The 19,641-nt window shown below is 32.1% G+C and overlaps 1 protein-coding gene across 1 annotated transcript; it reads left to right on the top strand.

Annotated features, from left to right (window-relative positions):
- The first annotated feature begins 11,962 nt into the window (after positions 1–11,962).
- On the top strand, positions 11,963–19,075 carry LOC100245671 (uncharacterized). Its single transcript, XM_002279154.4, has 7 exons — positions 11,963–12,216; positions 12,302–12,401; positions 12,801–12,921; positions 13,352–13,473; positions 13,614–13,735; positions 18,038–18,197; positions 18,684–19,075. Exons 1-7 carry the CDS (start codon positions 12,066–12,068, stop codon positions 18,709–18,711), a joined length of 804 nt encoding a protein of 267 aa, XP_002279190.2. The 5' UTR covers positions 11,963–12,065; the 3' UTR covers positions 18,712–19,075.
- Positions 19,076–19,641: the final 566 nt, after the last annotated feature.

The raw sequence follows: 19,641 nt of genomic DNA, 5'->3' as shown, positions 1-19,641 counted from the left end.
GCTGTGTGACCTGTGTTGTTTTCGTCTGGTGGGGACATTTTGGTAATTCCAGTTAAACTCATCCATTGGACGGGAGGGGAGGAGAGTTGCAGAGGCAGCCTGAATTCCTGAAATGCCCACTGGTCATAGCCTCAAGTTGAGCAAAGAGGTAGGGGGCAGTTCAGGGAATTCAGTGTGAATAGATGTTTGGTTGGTGTTTCACGTGCCTGGGGTGTTGTTTTGGTACGGTGCATTAACATCAATCAAGTGGTGTGCATGGATGATGATCCTTTGATCTCAATGTGGGGTGATGTATTCTTCCAAGAGGATCTCACCTCCAAATCATGCCCCAATTTGTTAATTCAATCTTCGTCAACTTTTGTAATTTTATGGTTTTTTTTTTAAATTCTATTTGAATAATTTTATTACTAGAGTGTATGAATTATAAAAAATAAAAAGAAAATTGAAGAATTCTACGTCATCCATGATTGAAAAATGATTCACAATCATTTTTTAAATCAAATTTTGTAATATTTTTAAGAAAAATTGATCATCAAATGGTCGGCTTTATATTATAATATTTTTTTAATTAAATTTTTTATGGTTTTATTTGTTTCTTTATAAATATCTAAATTTTAAAATAATTTTTAAATATGTTCTCTCTAGTCTCTACATAATTTAACATTAAAGTTGGCTACATTTGTTTTAAATTTTAATAAAAAATTAATAAAGAGAATAGATATTTTTGTAAAGTGGGGTTTGGAAGGAAAGTGGGAGAGAGTGGAATTGACACACATAGGTGCCATGTATTTAAAGGATGTGTTTGGCAGCTAAGAGCTAAGAGCCTAGGATTAGGGATTAGGGATTAGGGGTGATGTTGAGGAAGAAGAATTGACATCTGATCTACCAAACAAGAAAGGGATAATGATAATGTGGCTTAGTCCAAGGCCAAGATTTGACAATCTACCAAAATAGGCTAATAATGTTGTGTTTGGTTAGTATCAAACCCTACTTGTCACGCTACCTTTAATCCTTCTATACAACACAACTCATGTCTCCTCTTTAGAATCTTCTGGATAGAAAAAATATTAATGATGCCTTAATTCTCATCTAAGCAATGGGATAGAGATAGCAAGGGATGAGTTGTTTTTTTGGATACGTCTCTAACAAGATATAGTTAAATAAAAGTAATTTAATTCACTTTTCTCTTCTTGGATACATAAAATAAAAAATTATATAAAATTGTTTAATTATAAATTATGTTTATTTTTTATATAGTAAAAAATTTTAGAATAATAAAAATAAATAAATGTGAAGAGATGAGGTGAGTATGAGAAAGTTTCATTTTATAATTGTTTTGCTTAAATTTTTTTTAGGGCTAGCATGAAAATTGATTTAAATGATCAAAGCATGATTAAAATTATGGGTGATAATTCATGTTAGTGGGTTGTGTTAAAACGTATTCTATTACATAGTTCAATCGATACAAATAATAATCGTGTCAAATATAATTATAACTGAATTGACTTACTTATTTTAAAATAAGTTAAATAATTTTAAAATGTAATTAGACTAGTAATAAGATTATAAAATTGGTCAATCCGTGTCAAATTTGTGTTATGCAAATTAGATCCAAAAGTTATTTATTTATTAAACGAGTTATACAAGTCGGCATAAATTTGATCCAAAACTCATTTATGTTCAACCTAAACCCATAAAAAGCATGTTGAGTTTGTATCATGTCGGGGAATCATATCAAACTTTGCCACCTATAACCAAGGGAAGTATTCAACCTATTGCCATCCGCAAAGAAATAATTTTAAAAAATATTAACAGTGTTTTAGATGATATTTTTAAAACATGATTTTTTTATAAGAATATTATAAATTTTTTGGATCATAGATGATAATTAATTTAAATAATGGGATAAACCAAGTTAGATCTAGATGGAGGTAACCAATCCATTCTCAACCCGAGCAAAGTGATAATTTGTAAAAGTATTATAAAAGTTTTTAATTAATGTGATACTTTTTTTTATATATACATTTGTTATCCAAATCACTGAAAATACATGGATAATAAATGTGCACAATAAATATATTAATAAAATGAAGTAGAAATTTGAAACTTATAAACAAAGTTAATTGAAGCTAAAGTTTGACTCTATGTCCTTAAGACGAATTTATCCTACTTAAATGCTTACAGTTTATTGACAATCGTCTTTCAAGATACAATGATTACTTTCTTGTGATAGTTTGAAATCACAAGATATAGCAAATTACTTGATAATTTATACTATTTTATTTACTAAATATTTAATAAAAAAAGAAAAATGACTAGACTCGAAGTTAATGATGACTTGAATGATAATAAATGAGAAAAAATGGAAAAAATGGATAAATGAATGAATGAATATGCAATGAGGAGTCTCTATTTATAGATTTGACGGTGACCTTAAGAAGATATGTGAGTTTAAAATATTAGACACATCATTTGAAGGATTGTGTCTTAAGACACCAAACATAACCTTGGAAATAGGTTATGTTTTTTAAAATCAAAACACATCTTTTATGTTTATTAAGAAAAAGATGTGTCATAATTTCTATTCATCTATAAAAATTGGAACAACCTTAAAATAAATTGGGATAATGAATATTTCTTATCATTTTTATTTTTTATTTTTAATTATTTCACTATTTTTTCCGATCAATCGCGAAGAATACCAAAAAGAATCATTAATTTTTTTCCTTCCTAAATTTTTCTCGAATTTTGTGAGAAACAACTCATAATCATCGCAATGAAACGATTCAACGGCAAGGGTTTTGGGCGGAGTCATTTCAAACTTTTTGTCGCCCTTCTTTTAATTTAACCCAACTGATTGACACTGAGATTGGGACACTAAAGGGCATGCTTCATATCAAATCGTACCAAAAAAAAAAAAAAAAGGAAAATTGGACATATTAGCCACGTGGCGGATGGAGCTTATCGGTCAAAGTGTCAACTCAATGCGGGACAGTGAGATTATTTCCTCTCCATGACACGTGTCACTTGTCGATCACAGACCTGGCCGACCGCCAAACAGCCAAAGCAAGCCATTGTTGACGAATTTAAAAACGACACCGTTTTTTGTGGAAGGAGCACGAGCCTTCGCTTTTCGCTTCACTTTAGCCTCTTCCTGAAATGCATCATACAAGTCTAGACTCAGTGGATGTAGAACGTGCATGCAATTATTTACATTGGATATAAATAAAAAAATAAAAAAATAAAATTTGCTTGGATATAGATGCTGTTTTTTTTTTAAATATAAAAGTAGTTTATAAAAAAATATAAATTTATCTTATATTTTTTTAAATTATTTTATTTTTTTTTAAATTTAAGAAAAGAGATTTTTTATACTTCAAATTTTATTTAAATGGTTTTTAAATTTTTAATTTTTAAATATAGGTCTGTCATAAAATATGAGAATTTATCGGATTATGGAAACTAGTGGATGATTACTCATATTGATGTATATCTCTTTGTAACTTCATATAAAAGGGAGATACTTTTAATGACAATTTATTCTATTCTTTTCGTACATTCTAATTTCTCTTTCTTATTTTATTCTCCTTTTACTTTATGATTTTATAACACGTTATCAATATGAATAATCTTTACAAAAGAAATATAAAGATTTTTCTCTATTCAAATAAATAAGAAAGATGTTATTCTCTTTAGAAAAATAGAAAGACGTTCTTCCCTTCAAAGAGAAAAATCTTCTCTCTTCTTTCTCATAAAAAGGTATGTGATAAACTTATATAATGATTTTATACTTTATCACTCTTTGACTCTCTATTTTTACTTATTTTATTTATATACATAAATTTGTACAATCCCTATAACCAGAAGTTATGAAAAATATATACAATCCCTATAACCAGAATTTATAAAAAATATGTGTAATCCTTATAACCAAAAGTTATGAGGAAAATTATAAAATTACAAATACATAACCAGAAGTTATATATATGATCCATAATTATTTATTTTTAATTATATGGTATAACTAGAAGTTATACCAAACAATATTATAGCCAAAATTTATAAAGTAAATAAATAAATAATGTTCATAACCTGAAGCTATGTACAAATTTATATAATGAAAGTTCATAACCCAAAGCTATGCACAAATCTATCTAATGAATGGTTCATAGCCTGAAACTATATATATATATAAACTTTTAATTTCTTGTTTGGACAAAATAATTATGGCTTGAAGTTATGAAATATATTAACTTTTAATTTCTTTTAATTATATTGTGTTACTATAAGTTATATATAAATAGTTCATAGTCTGAAGCTATGTACAAATTTGCATATTTTCTTATTTTTAACAAAATGATCATAATTCAAAGTTATGAAAAATATTGGCTTTTAATTTTTTTCTGTTGTACTCACTTATTTTTCACAACAGGAATTATGGAAAACAATTTTTATTAACAATAGTTTTATAACCAGAAACTATGCATACAATTTCTAATTCTCTTGTATAACTAGAAGTTATTCAAAACAAAATTGTCAATGAATCTTTGATCTATGATCAAAGAAGGAAATCAAGCATCCTTGTAGGATCGCGCAAAAACATTGATTTTCTTTCGTCATCATCTCCATTAAGGTTTACAAAAAATGAGTTTTTGATGAGAAATCACCAGTCTCGTCCAACTAGATTTGAATCATTCCCTTAAGTGAATGTAATATTGTCCCAAACTCGTGGACGATGACGAGGATGTGGTCGTGGAAGAAATCCCCAATACCATAGTTCTTATAGTAATAATTCACCAAATTCTCAAAAAATGAAAGCCTCATTGCACCACCAGAAGTGGAATGATATTGAGGTAAAACAAGAAAATAGACAGTGTTTACAAGATAAACCTCCTAAGAATCATGAGAATAAGTGTTATAGATGTGATATGAAGGGGTATTGGTCGCGTATTTGTCGTATGCCCAAACATGTGGTCGACCTTTACCAAACATCAATAAAAGGAAAGGATGTTGAAATAAACTTCATTGATAGTGATGACCAAGTAGATCTAACCCATTTAGATGTTTCAGATTTCTTTGAGAATCTTAATGGGAAAATTGACCATCTAATTGGTGATGGAAATGTTTGTTATGATTAAACGATAAGTTTTTATTTAGTTATTTGCAAATAGGTTTATTTTGTTATCATCTTTTAACACATTGTTTATTGTTCATTTTTTATAGTTTATTTCACATTTTATTATTTATCATTTAAACTCTTTTCTTTATTTATATTTGAAGATACATGGATCTCTCTCATACCTTGATCCATCACTACAATTAGTTTGATTATTGAAATACTTCCTAGTTGTTTCATGTATAAATTGCTCAACACTTACAAAATCAAATGTGTGAGATACTTACGAAATATATAACTTTAAATTATCTTTTCATATTTGTTTTATTATGTTATATATGCTCTCATTACTTTTACACAACTTGTTAAATTAAGTTATAATCGATGACTGATATTTTTCCATTGATTTTAACTCTTTCTCTATGATAATATTTATTAAACTCTATAAAGACGAAGTCTTTATGATAATGTTTTATAACTTGTACTTTGATGAAACTCTTGTCTCATTAATTAAACAACATTGATGACAAACAATGTTAATACTATATCAGGTGATAGAAACCTAATTAAAGACTTCAGAAGAGTTTATATTATGTCACTAGTAGTATTTGATTTCATGTGAATGACACTTTAAGATCAACTTGGTCTCCTGGGGTAAAATGTCATATGGATGTACATTATAAAACCAGAAGTTTTTATTTAGTGACTAGTCTACCTATACACTTATAAAGTAGAATGACATGTGTGAAACCAATGTTTGGTTAATCTCGGTTTTGATGATAACAAAATAAGGTTTAGAACTAATGATTATATTTAAAGTGTGATTAGGCAAGACAATTTCCAAAGTGGCAATCACAAAGACAAATCAAGCCAAGGAAAAATCATGAAGAAGAAGATCACCTCAAAGAAAAGTGTTTTTCAAAACCCAAGTTTCATAAGATCTCTTTGTAAGGTTGTTGGTACACTAGGATTTTCATGCATTACATTCTTTACTTATGCACCAAAATCATCCAAGAGTTATTTTGTTTTAAATATTTTAAAATTGGATGATTTCATGTTATCAACTAAAACCTTGTGTCAAATGTTTTTCAAACTTGTTTAAAAGGTTTTAAGCTGAAAAAGTTGGTTGTTGAGTTAAAAACGGCTCAACTGGTCTAGGAATAGGTCGACCTCTAGTTCAATCGGTCAAGGGTGTGAATAGTAATCGATCGAATGCCAGCTCAACTGGTTGAGGGGTGGAAAGAACCTTCTCTCTCTTCTATAATGGTTGTTCAACCGGATGAGGAATCGGTCGACCCACACCTCAACCGGTGGAGGTTTGGTCAATGTCCGGTCGAGGTCCAACGGTCACCTACCAAACATTAAATGTTAAAGGCTAGTCAACCAGTTGACCCCCGGCTCGATCAGTCGAACCCCCAACGGCTAAATTGGTTTTTTTCCTCTATAAAAAGGCTCTAAATCTTCATTGTTGAAGAACTCAACCTTCCCAAAACTTTCTTGAATATATTTGAGCCTTGAAAGAGTGTTTTGAGTGTACCATTGTTCTAAAACTTTCATATCATTAGTGCACCTTTCAATCCTAATTTTCTTGTATCATTTGAGCTTAATGTTTTTGTACTAGGATTTTGTGAGATTAATTATTTGTATATCTTTGAGAATAAGATTCTCAAGTGTGGGATATCACTTGAGAGGTTGTTTAAGAGTGAGGTATATCTTGAGAATTGTAAAGGGTGTTTGAAGCCAAAAGTCCAAGATGGTGGATTAGAACCATAATCCAATTGTATTGCTTGAAGGGTTGGTTTGGAAGCCTTGAATTAGTGGAACCTCAAACTTGGGATTGAAGCTAGAGGAGAGTGGATGTAGGTCGGGTTGCACCGAACCACTATAAAATCTTGTGTTTGCATTCTCTCTTCTCTACTCTTTTACTTTATATGCAATTGTCTCTATATTGTTTTATTAGATACTTGCATATATTCGTCTCTTACATTCACATAGTTTAAATTTGCAAAAAGAGACCATCACCCTATTCACCCCCCCTCTAAGGTGATTATCATAGATTGGATTAGCCTAATTTTCTAACAACATGTGGTGCAAATTATCATTTTAATGAGACAATTTTCTCGTCGTTAAGGAGAAAAAAACCAGTTCCAGAAGAACAACATGAAATTATTTGGAATGCATTGACTTTGACTCATCTTGATCATCGTACAAATCAATGTGAACTAGAAGTTTAAAGGATCATTCCTTTGCAAAATCTTACAAATCAATTATAAGATGCATTCATTGATACAAAGAAAGTGACAAAGTCATATATCTCGACTGCAAATACTCTAACATGGATTGATGTCCTTATAGGACAAATAACAAATTAATATAAGATACGCCTGAAGCGTGGTAGACCTGTCGCCTCAAAGGATGTAACTCCCCGAAATAGGAGAACCCAATAAAAACTTGGCACTCTAAAAAGGCTATAAAAAATAATTGATCAGTTTAAAATTGATAAATCTATAGTCTTAGAAGAGACACAAATAATACAAGAAGCCCCTGAAGAGGCACATATATTGAATAAGAAGCCCCTGAAGAGGCACATATATTGAACAAGAAACCTTTGAAGAGGCACAAATACCTAAAAATTGTGAGATCTCAGTAAGTTATGAATACACGGGAGAAAAATGGGATCAAAATAACATTATTTTCACTTTCCAAGTGGCTTCCATAAGAAATGATGAAGATCCTGAACCACGAAATGTGGAAGAATGCTGACATAGAAATGATTGGCCAAAATGGAAAGAAGTTATACAAGCAAAGTTAAACTCATTAACAAAATAAGAAGTTTTTGGACCTATAGTCCAAACACCAGGAGATGTAAACTTGTTGGGTAAAAATGAGTATTTGTACGAAAACACAATGAGAATAATGAGATCATAAGATATAAAGTGCAATTAGTAGCACAAGGTTTCTCGCAAAAACCTGATATTGACTATGAGGAAACATTCTCTCTTGTCATGGACGCAATCACATATCATTTCTTAATTAGTTTGGCAATCCCAGGAGGACTAGATATGCATCTCATGAATGTTATTACAACATATTTATATGGATTCATGGATAATGATATATACATGAAAATCCCTGAAGGATTTAAATTGCTTGAAACAAATTGTCCAAAGCCTCGTAGCATGTACTTGATCAAGTTACAACAATCCTTGTATGGATTAAAGCAATCTGAATGCATGTGGTACAATCGCCTTAGCGAATACTTGCTAAAAGAAGGGTATATGAATAATCCTATATGCCTATGCATCTTCATTAAGAAATCAGAAATCGGATTTGAAATTATTACAGTGTATGTTGATGGCTTAAATCTTGTTGGAACTCCTGAAGAACTCATAAGAACAACAAATTACTTAAAAATGAAAATTTGAGATGAAAGATTTTGGAAAAACAAAATTTTATCTCGGCCTATAGATTGAGTATTTTCCAAATTGAGTTTTAGCACATCAATCAACATACATTAAGAAAGTTTTGAAGCATTTTTATATGTATAAAGCGCATTCTTTAAGTTCTCTAATGGTTGTCCGATCACTTGATGTGAAAAATGATCCATTTCTTCTTTGCGAAAAAGAATGAAGAACTTGGTCCTTGACCGAAATTTCTCTATTGTACCAAAATACTTAGCCTTTTTACGTAGTAACTCTGGTTAAGAAAAACTAGAGAAAGAGTCACTACGACTTTTGTAGTATTCCGGGTATCGTTCTCAAGGACTAGCTTATGAAAATTGTCAATACTAAAATAAATGAATTGTTTTTGTTTAAATCCTTCAGTGAAAAACAATATGTGAATAATGTGAAACTAAGTAAAAGAAATTAAATTAATAAGAGAAAATGAATATTGATTTTAAATTCAATTGATTCAAGTTTGGGGTTTTCCACAATCCAACCTAGGGTATAGAAATTATAGAAAACAAGGGTATTTTAAGTAATATGATCTTAGGGTTTTGGGATCCTTGGCCACTCGCAATCAAGTTGAGTTCTATAACTCAAAATTGTATCCGAAACCTAATTTTTCCTTTTTAAAGCAGATTCCTAAAACCATCAAATGAATGAGATTGATTATCAATTTAAGATTTGGCTTTTTAACTATTCCTACTCCTTATAGCTTTGTTTAGGGGCAAATAACGGTAGGTAAGATGAGGATAACTAATGATCAAGAATTACCTAGAATCACTAGTATCAAGTAATAACCTACCGTATCATTCCCTAAACGAACTCACAAGGATAAGATAAAAAAATTGATAAATTGTCACTCAACCAATAATTAATCTCATTGTTATAATAATTCACCCATTGTCCTTATAGGTTTCCTAGACCTTAGGTTTTCATGCTTCAAGCCCCAAGTTGGATCTTAGCCTCTCATGGGGGTGATGTCACATTCACAATCCATAGTAGGGTAAAAATCCATAATTTGAATCAAAAGAAACTAAAAAAAATATATTCAATAAAGAAGAAAAAGAAAACAAACCAAAGTTCTCGTCTTCTTCCTCCTTCAATGTCAAAAACTCCAGAAAAAAAATCCAATATCCCTAAAACCTAGAATTGAGAGAGTTTATATAATATCCTCAATTACCTAACATGTGGCACACTCTCATTGGCCACTTATTACAAAATAATTTCCTAAAAATGATTAAAAAATAATAAAATGGTGATTTCTAGTCGTGTGGGGTCCACCGAGGGCGAATGGAGTGATTTAGATGCAATTCCCGAGGTAGAGGAGGCGGAACATCAAAGTGGCAGTGGGTGAATTCGAAATTGGTGTCATTTCGAAGTGGATTTCGAATTCATAAGTTGAATTTCGAAATCATAAGTTGAATTTCGAAATCATTTCGAAATGACCCTCCAACTTGGTGCAGTTGTCTTTAAATGGCCATAACTTCTTTATTTCAGCTCCGATTTGCAAACCGTTTAAAGCGTTGGACTCCTGACTTACCAAGCTTCGAAACGATATATAGTATGTATATAATGGACTCCAGAAAGTGCTCCAAATTTGTGCTCCAAATTTGTCCTCAAAGTTAGAGTATATAATGCCATCAGATTTTTGAGTTCTAAATTTCCATGCAGCTAAATCTTGCTTCATGCCTCATTTCCCATGCTTTCTTGCTTTCTTTCTTACTCCATAATGGTCATTTATCATCCTCCAACCTCATGATATCCTTGTTTTGCCTTTCCTTACATTCAATGAATCTTGACTCACTTATTTCCTCATTTAGCCCTTTTTTGATCTTTCAAAATCTAAAGTCATTCAATTTGCACAATTTTCTTCCCTTGAACCTGAGATAAATCTCCAAAGTATAGATTAAACTCATGGCTAGGGCCTTAGCATTGATTTAGGTTAAGTTGGGTGATTTGAATATCCTTTGGTGCACAAATCATATCGAATATGTGCCATTATAGCACATATTTTGGCTCCAATCAGTCCTGAAGTACCATATCTTAGTGTTATTAGTGTACTTATGTATCTTGCCAATTGCATACGTCCAAACATTGCTTTTTCTGTCAATTTATTAGCAAGATATAGTTTCGCTCCAACTCGAAAACATTGGAATAGTATCAAACATATATTGTGTTATCTTCACGAAACTATTGATATGTGTTTATTTTACTTAAGAGAATCAAAGCAACAGTTGCTTGGATATACAGATGCAGGATATCTTTTAGATTCACATAAAGGTAGGTCACAAACAAGGTATGTGTTTAATTGCAATGGTACTGCTATTTCATGGAGATCTGTCAAACAAACAATGGTGGTCACATTATCAAATCATTCAGAAATACTAGCAATTCATGAAGCAAATAGTGAATGTGTATGGCTAAGGTCAATGATCCAACATATTCAAGAAACATGTGGACTACCTTCCATCAGAGGCAATGCAACGGTGTTACATGAAGATAATGCTGCTTGTATTGCACAAATTAAATGAGGATTCATAAAAGGTGACAGAACTAAACATATCTCCCCTAAATTCTTCTATACTCATGAGCTTCAAAAGAAATGTGAGATCGATGTTCAATATATTCAGTCATGCAATAATCTAGCAGATCTATTCACAAAGGCGTTGCCTTCGACCACATTGAAAAAGTTAAGGTATGACTTTGGAATACAAATATTGAGAGATCTACCATTTGAAATGTTGAAGAAATCATAATCATGTTTACACGAGGGGGAAAATGATAATATGGATATACTTCACTCTTTTTTTCCTTTGTCCAGATTTTGTCCCACTGGGTTTTACTGGTAAGATTTTTAACGAGGCAATTGTAGTAATCCAAAAGAATACTGTACTCTTTTTCCTTCAGGGTTTTTTCTATAGAGTTTTTCCTAATAAGGTTTTAATGAGATATATTCTTATAATCATTTAAGGGGGGGGTGGTTATAGAATATAAGAATTTATCGTATTATGGAAACTTGTGGATGGTCATCCATATTGATGTATATCTTTTTGTGACTCCCTATAAAATGGAGATACATCTAATGAAAATCTATTATATTCTCTTCCTACATTCTAATTTCTATTTCTTGTTTTCTTTTCCTTTCACTTTATAATTTTACAACATGTAAGAGTTTATTATTTTCTAATTTTTAAAATAAAAAGCAAGAAGTATATCTTGAAAATAATTTTAAATCAGAAATTCAAGTTTTTTTTTTTTTGAAAAATGAAAAAGATTTCTAAAAAAATAAAAACAAATCATTTCCTCATTTTCCAAATTGTGAGTAGTGAGGCCTAACCCAATCTTAGAGGCCTAAGGGGCCCAACCCAATATTAGAGGCCAAGGATCATGAACAAGCCCCGAACCAGCAAAGAGTGATTCTGACGATATTCGAATTACAGAAAAGAGGAAAGCGAGGTCGAGAAAGCGAGGGAAAGTGCGAGAAAATTTTGAGTAGTGAGAAAATGGTGTGGATGAATTATTACCTTCACAGAGTAAAGCAAACTCGTATGTGGGTCGCAGTGTGTCTCTGCTGGCTCTGTCTCATGTTTGCCACACCCAAGATCCCGCACTCTCCCAAACACCACCTCTTCGCTGATATGCGCAATTTTCTTGGTACCCATCTCTCGGAACTCTCTTCTCTCCCTCTATATGTATGTTAATTACCTTTTCTCACCTGGGTTTTTTGTTTTTTTTGCAGGAGTGCCGAATACGTTGAATGTGATCACGAACTACCCTTTCTTGGTTCTTGGTGTTCTGGGTTTTGTCCTCTGCCTCAGTGGGAACTCCTTTGTTATTAGGTTTTTATCTCTTTCACTTCCTTTCGAAACGATTTCGAGACAACAGAAAAAAAAAAAAAAAAATCTGTACTAAAACTTTATAAGACTAGTGTAATTTTGAAATGAGACAGAAATGGTTAGTTTGCAGTACAGATTGTTTAGGGACAGGGCCAATTTGTGGGTTGTCTTTTAATTTTATTTTACTTTCATGGAAATGTGCAATGCTGTGCAACCAAACAATCTGTTGTAACTTGATGAGGCAACTGTAGTTTTCAAATGAGTACTTTGACAGGAATGGTAGAGTTAAGGTTGTAGTGAAGATTGTTCTTTGATGAGAAGGGATTTATTATTATTATATTCTTGGCTTTTCAAGCTATTTGTGTTGATTTTGATAGGTTTTTTTGGTAATTGGTTATGTAGTTCGCGTGCAGAAGTTTGGGGTTGGGCACTCTACTATGCTGGAACGACGAGTGTGGCTTTTGGGTCTTCTTATTATCATCTGAAGCCTGATGATAACAGAGTTATTTGGGATAAATTGCCGGTTAGCATTTCATTGGATTACCGTAATTCTAACATTTTCTCTCCCAACTTTGCTTTCACTTTGTTAAATGTACTTGGATATGTGATAGAATTACTGTAATTCTAACATTGTGCTGCTGTGTTTATCCAATTCTTACCTTGCTTTGAAAAAGGGTTTGAATTTGGTAGCATGTTTTTCATGGATGCTTAGCTTTCTTTTTCGGAAATAACTATGTGACATTGTAATAGATCAAGAAAGTGCTCTGGGAAATCATCTTTGAACACTCAGTATGCACCCATTGAGTGCATGCTCCAACAATAGTTGTATTTGGCACATATCCCACACACTTATACCATACTCATGTTGTGTTCTTTCTAACATGGGTGCTTAATATGCTTCAAAATATCGATGTAACTTGGTTTCCTATGATTTTATGCATTGTGGATTGCAGATTATGATAGCATATTCTTCACTTTTTGCTAGTTTTATTATGGAGAGGGTGGGGGAGATGATTGGATTGACTTGTTTGTTTACACTCAATTTAGTTGCTCTGGTTGGTGTGGCTTGTGAAAGGTTAGTTTGTTGTTTTAATTTTATTTCTAATTCCTGCTTGTCTTCTGTTCTTTCTTTACTGGTCTCTAAAGTAAACATTTTAGGCTTGAATTGTGTCTAAGTTAGTTTTCTGCTGAATATGGTTTTCTAGTTGGTTGCAGAGCTTTTAATGATCTTAGATTGTGCATGATGTTCCAACTGATTCCGGGCATTGCTATTCCAGCTATGACATTTATGTTCACACCAAAATATACTCATTCGAGATATTGGCTTTGTGCTACTGGTATGGAGTTTCTGCTATTTCTTTTAATTTCTTCTTCTTCTTCTTTTGTTTTTATTCTGCCTTATAATAAATTAAAGGAAACACATTTAGTTCCATTTCATGTTTCTGAATTATGAACTCCTGCACCCCTCTTGTATTTTTATGCAAAGCAAAGTGAAAACCAAGAGTGATAGTATAGCACTCTCAATATTTGAGTTTGACCAAGAAAGTTTGTTTGTTGTATGTTTTTTTTAATGCTAATTTTTGTCTCTTAACTTCAATAAATGGTAAGAATTTTAATGGAGCATTTCAAAAGTAGGTAGTAAAACATTATGTTGGTTTATATTTGTGTCATAAACATACATTGATACTAGTTAACATGCATTAAGGTTTTACAAATGCTAAAAACCACCAAACAGATTCCTAGATTTCACTCTAGTTATTGGGAATATGGACATTTTAGGCAGTTTTGATTACTTGTAAAATGACTTGCAATGGGCGTGATGTAGGACAACCCTAGGTTGGTTGTCTATATTCAAAAGTGGGTGGGCTAGGGTTTTATTTTTAGGGTGTAAGGAGAGGAACAAGGAATAAATTGTATGGTAGAGAAAAATATAAGATAAGAAATAGAAAAAAAGAAGAAACAATGAAGAAAAGATCAAAAACCTTAGAGTCTCACTAAGGCCTTCTAGGAGTCTTACCTACAAGAAAATCAATGGAATCTTATTATTAAGGATTGCAACACTTGCAATGAAAGAAAATACAATATTATTAATATCAATTCATCCATTTGATTTACATTGATTAGCCTAATTATAGGCTTCTTTAAAAAATCCACAGTTTACTAGGACTTTAATAACCTATTATAACTCTAATTCTAATTATAACATCTAAAGTTTACTAGGACTTTAATAATCTATCATGACTCAAATTCTAATTATATTATAATTTAACCAGCTAATCCTAATTAGACTCCAACTAATATTAATCCTAATTTAATTCCAAGTAATATTAATCCTACTTTAATTGCAACTAATACTAATTCCCTTTCTTGATATATATCTTGGAGATTCATTCTCATCAATTCCCCTTGACTTGAAAAAAAATTCAACCTCGAGTTTTAGTGATTTTCCATGGTCAATTGAAATTCCAAGCAATGCCTTCCACCCTTTCTTTCTTCGTCGTCTCTTTACTATGCTAAGAGAGGATCTCAAGATCTCTTGAACTTGTTCAATTTCATGCAAGACAAATACTAGACTTTGAAAAACTTTTCGATGTTCTAAAACAAGTTGATAATTCTCGAAATAATTATGTGTCTTCAACAAGCTTGTGGAGAGTTGCTTCCCATACTCTTCTTGTAAACTATCTTGTAGAAGAATAAAATTCTTAAATTCCCTATGTTCAAGAGAAGTTTCAGTAGATTCTTTATGTTTGCCACCACTCATGATAATGTTTGGCCTTGGGAAGTCAAACATTGATTCTTCTTAAGCTTCTACAACTTCTTTGAGCTCTTCTACTGGTTGATCTAGGATTAGTTCCATCACCTCTTGCTTTCTAGATTCATCATTGATGATTTCTTTCTCTTTTCTAGTAACTTCGACTTGCTTTTTAGTAAGAGTATTTGATGGCTCTTCTAGTTTCAAGGGTGCTCATTTTTTCTCTGGTTGCTTATGTGGTGGAATTTCCTTCATTGGAAGGAGGATCTTCTTACACCCATTGCGCACAAGTGTATAAGTGTTCCCGTATCCATCATGTTGGACTCTTTCATAAAAAAGCCATGATCTTCCAAGCATAATATGGGTAGCTTTCATCGGCAAAACATCACACCATATTGATAACTCAAAATTATTACTAAAATTAAACTCACTAGACAATGAGAACTCATCAAAATAGATGTGTCATTTACCCATGCTATTTGATAGGGATTTTGATGATCTTCTATCTTTAGATTAAGCTTCTCAACAAGCTCCTTTGACGTTAGATTGGAACAACTACCTCCATCAATAATCAAAGTACATAATCTCCCTTGGCAAGCAACACGAGTTCGGAAGATGCTAGTACATTGCCAATCCTCCTCTTCGTTTAGCCTTGGTATGTTCACCAATGGCTGCATAAAAAAGTTATAGCCTTCAACTATGTTTGCATATGTTGCTCCACTCCTCAATTACATATGCCTTCATGCTAAGAATTTTCGCTTTGATACCAAAACCGATTTAGGACAACCTTAGGATGGTTGCCTAAATTCAAAAGTAGGTGGGCTAGGGTTTTATTTTTAAGGTGTAAGGAGAGGAATAAGGAATAAATTTTTTGGTAGAAAAAAAATATAAGATAAGAAATAGAGAGAAAGAAGAAAAAACGAAGAAAAGATCGAAAACCTTAGAGTCTCACTAAGGCCTTCTAGGAGTCTCACCTTAAAGAAAATCAATGGATTTCATCATTTTGAGGATTGCAACACTTGCAATGAAAGAAAATACAATATTATTAATATCAATTCATCCATTTGATTTACATTGATTAGCCTATTTATAAACTTGTCTAAGAAATCCAAAGTCTACTAGAACTCTAATAACTTATTATGACTCTAATTCTAATTATAACATCCAAAGTCTACTAGGACTCTAATAACCTATCATGACTCAAATTCTAATTATATTATAACTTAACTAACTAATCCTAATTAGACTCTCACAAATATTAATCCTAATTTAATTCCAAGTAATACCAATCCTACTTTAATTGCAGCTAATACTAATTCCCTTTCTTGATATATATCTTGGAGATTCATCCTTATTAGGGCGCTTGGTAGGCTTTTCTTAACCGTTTTGGACATTGTTAGTCTGTCATTATAAGGTTACTTGGATTTGGGAAGAAAACTTAAGATAACTTTGGTGCATCATAAAGTGATTTTGGGCATTTAACACAAGCTGATTGAGTGGAAAGGTTTTGTCAGCAAAGGATTTGGACATTAGAAGAGAAAAATCTTCTCCGGGTTTTATTTCCATCCAAGTCCTATACATAGTGGGAATTCATAGGATATTAATTTTTGCATGTTCCTTTTCCATCTTGGAGTTCGTTTACCCTGCTCATGGATTGAAATGCTTGCATGTTGAGACAGGGTTTTAATTGTTCCTCACCTTATAATTGAAATTGACAAGATATGTGTGGGTAGTAATGATAAAGAAACACAGGTTATTTCAATGCCTTAAGACTCTGGTCTGTGTCCTGATTCTCCTGATTTTGTGGGACTACATCTTGTCAACCAAGTGTCCATGCCATGCAAGCCTTGAAATTTCTATTTCATCTGGTCACTCAGTTGATCACTTGAAACCATGTTGTACTTACTAATTGAAACATTTGGACCTCACCAAATTATTTATGCCTACAGTATGCTGATAAACATAAATCAGGTTATAAGACATGATAGGAATACCACGTTTACAGTGTACAATATAGATTGTGTCATTTTTTGATTTTATCACTGGAGCTTTGGTTAGTTTGTTTAGGTTTAAAACCAATCTTGTAGGGAATACATTGGTTGATTGTTAGTTTACTTCACACTTTCAGGTGTGAGCCTCTGGTGTTCCTTATTTGTTGCATCATCAAAGAACCCAAGGCTTTTTTCTTGCCTTTGAAATAGAGAACTACTTCAAAAGAACTAAGTTGTAAACAGTTATTTGATTTTCTTATTCAAAAGTATGTTGTAGGCCATCAAGTATGCTTTTGGATTGCAGTATTTACTATTATGTCTGCAGATCCCGTTTAACAAATTTACATCTGATAATATTTTTAATAGAAGGTTAAAAAATTTTCCCTATCAAAAAATATATCTTGTATAAATTTGGGATCTATTGATTTTTTTTCTTTTGGCTGTGCACACAAATTTCCGAATGCATTTCTTTTCCCTAATCTGAAATGTCCAGCCAACTCATCATATGCCCAATATGCCCTAAGAGTACATGTGAGCTGCCATGCTTGGAGCAAAGAACTAAACTAGAAGTGAATTCCCTGGTCAAGAGGCAATTCTGACAACTTCCATGTGATCCAGATCTAGCAAAATGACTTTAGTATTTTTTTTATCCTGTATGGGAGAAAAACCTTAGTATCTATCTACTTTTTCTTTCTTTTCTTTTTGGTTTTTCTTCTTTTTCTTTGGATAAAATTGCATATTTTGCTCGCATAGCCTTTGTCGTTGTCTGATGCTTAGTTGGAGGGATTTATTCTTTTCTAGATGCTTTGATGTTTGTTAAATTAATACATTGGCCATGCCTAGCTTCTGAGGCTGTGAGTTATTTCACTTAAATATCTGAAAATTATCTGGAACAGGTGTTTACCTTCTAGCAAAATTCGAATCTGTTGCTGACAATAAAGTTTACCGTGCAACTTGGTACCTTATCAGTGGGCACTCCTTGGAGCACTTATGTTCAGTCATATTTCCTGTCCTCCTCACTCTTATGCTTATATTCAGAAGCATCAAAACTCCAAGGTATTTAAGCTTTGTGGTTGTACTCTACTCGATTGACAAAGAATTTTGTTTTCCCAATCAGTAGGGATATTTAAGTTTTTCTTCAGTGAAACAAACGATTTGGGAGCAGTTGGAAGTTGCCTGGAAACCAGATTATTCTACCTTGTCTTGAAGGGCATTGGAAAAAAGGACCATTTTCTAATGTCAAAAATGCTCTCTTAATATTTTGTTTTCTAGTTCTTTGCTGAAGCTTACCTTAGGATTACATGTTTCTGTTTAGAAAATTTCCTGGAGGTGTAATGGGTTTGCTTGCAAACAACTAGTGTAACAAATCTATGGAGATGCATGGTTTCTTTTATTTCATGTGTCAACTTTGGTCTTGCTTGAGATCAAAATGACAGACTGATCTTCTTGTTCCTTATTTCCTTATTATTGGGTGCATCAATACTATGAAATGTTTAAGGAATTCTCTAACTTGTTCATACATGTCCATGGGACTAACGACAGATTGGGTGATGTGAAAGACCGTCTATGAAGAGGAAGAGATTGGTGAAGGCACTGATGACAAATTATTTGATCTTTAGGAGTGTAGGTAAACAGAATACACAAAATCAGTGAACTCCCTTGCAGTGCAGCAGCTGTAGATGTCTGAGAATTTAGTAGCAGTCGGATGAGTTTGAGGTAACCGAAGATCAATTTTACTGATTGTCGCCAAATACATTTTGTTAGATGAACAACAAGATGAATCCTATTTTTTTATTCTTTTTTTTTCCTTTTTGGGTAATCTGCCTAGAACATGGAAGAATTTTCCTTAAATCAGGAAATGAAAATTTGTGATTACTGATTATTGTGATTCTACTGATGTTGCTACAATCTTGAATTAGTGCCTTTCTGGTTGAGTGAATCCTTCTGTGAAGGTGGGTTGGTTCTGTCTGGTTCTTATTTTGCTCTCCCTGGTCAAAAATTTTCCAGCCCGGAATGGCAAATATTGTAATTAAAGCATGATTCAGGATTTGAAAATTTTGGGTATTGGAAGGACTTGGGATTTGGGTGATGCTGGGAAGAAATTCCTGAAATGATTCTGGAAAATTGAAGAATGCTGTAGGTGGACTACTTTTCATGGTTATAAAACATGTTCATACATTTTCGATGAGTCATCTTTTATAAGTATCAAAAAATTCTGTTCAAGACGATTCGGGATATCATAGAAAATCACATATTATTTGTATATAACGTGTTACTACATTTAATTATTTTTCGTAAATTTTATGGAGCTTTCTCAATCCTTGAGACTATGGAGCAAAATCGAAATGTCATTTTTTACTAAATGTACACACGAGTAAAACCTAAATTCGTAGTGATATTATTTTTTCATTGTATAAACTTATATAATATTTTAACTTTATAGTTCTTTCATGTTTTTACGTGGATATATGAAATGCTTTCATGTATTTTTATAAATGAA

This window comes from Vitis vinifera, chromosome 4, assembly GCF_030704535.1.
Source record: "Vitis vinifera cultivar Pinot Noir 40024 chromosome 4, ASM3070453v1".
Classification (NCBI taxonomy): Eukaryota; Viridiplantae; Streptophyta; class Magnoliopsida; order Vitales; family Vitaceae; genus Vitis; species Vitis vinifera.
This window is presented reverse-complemented; position numbering and strand designations above follow the sequence as displayed.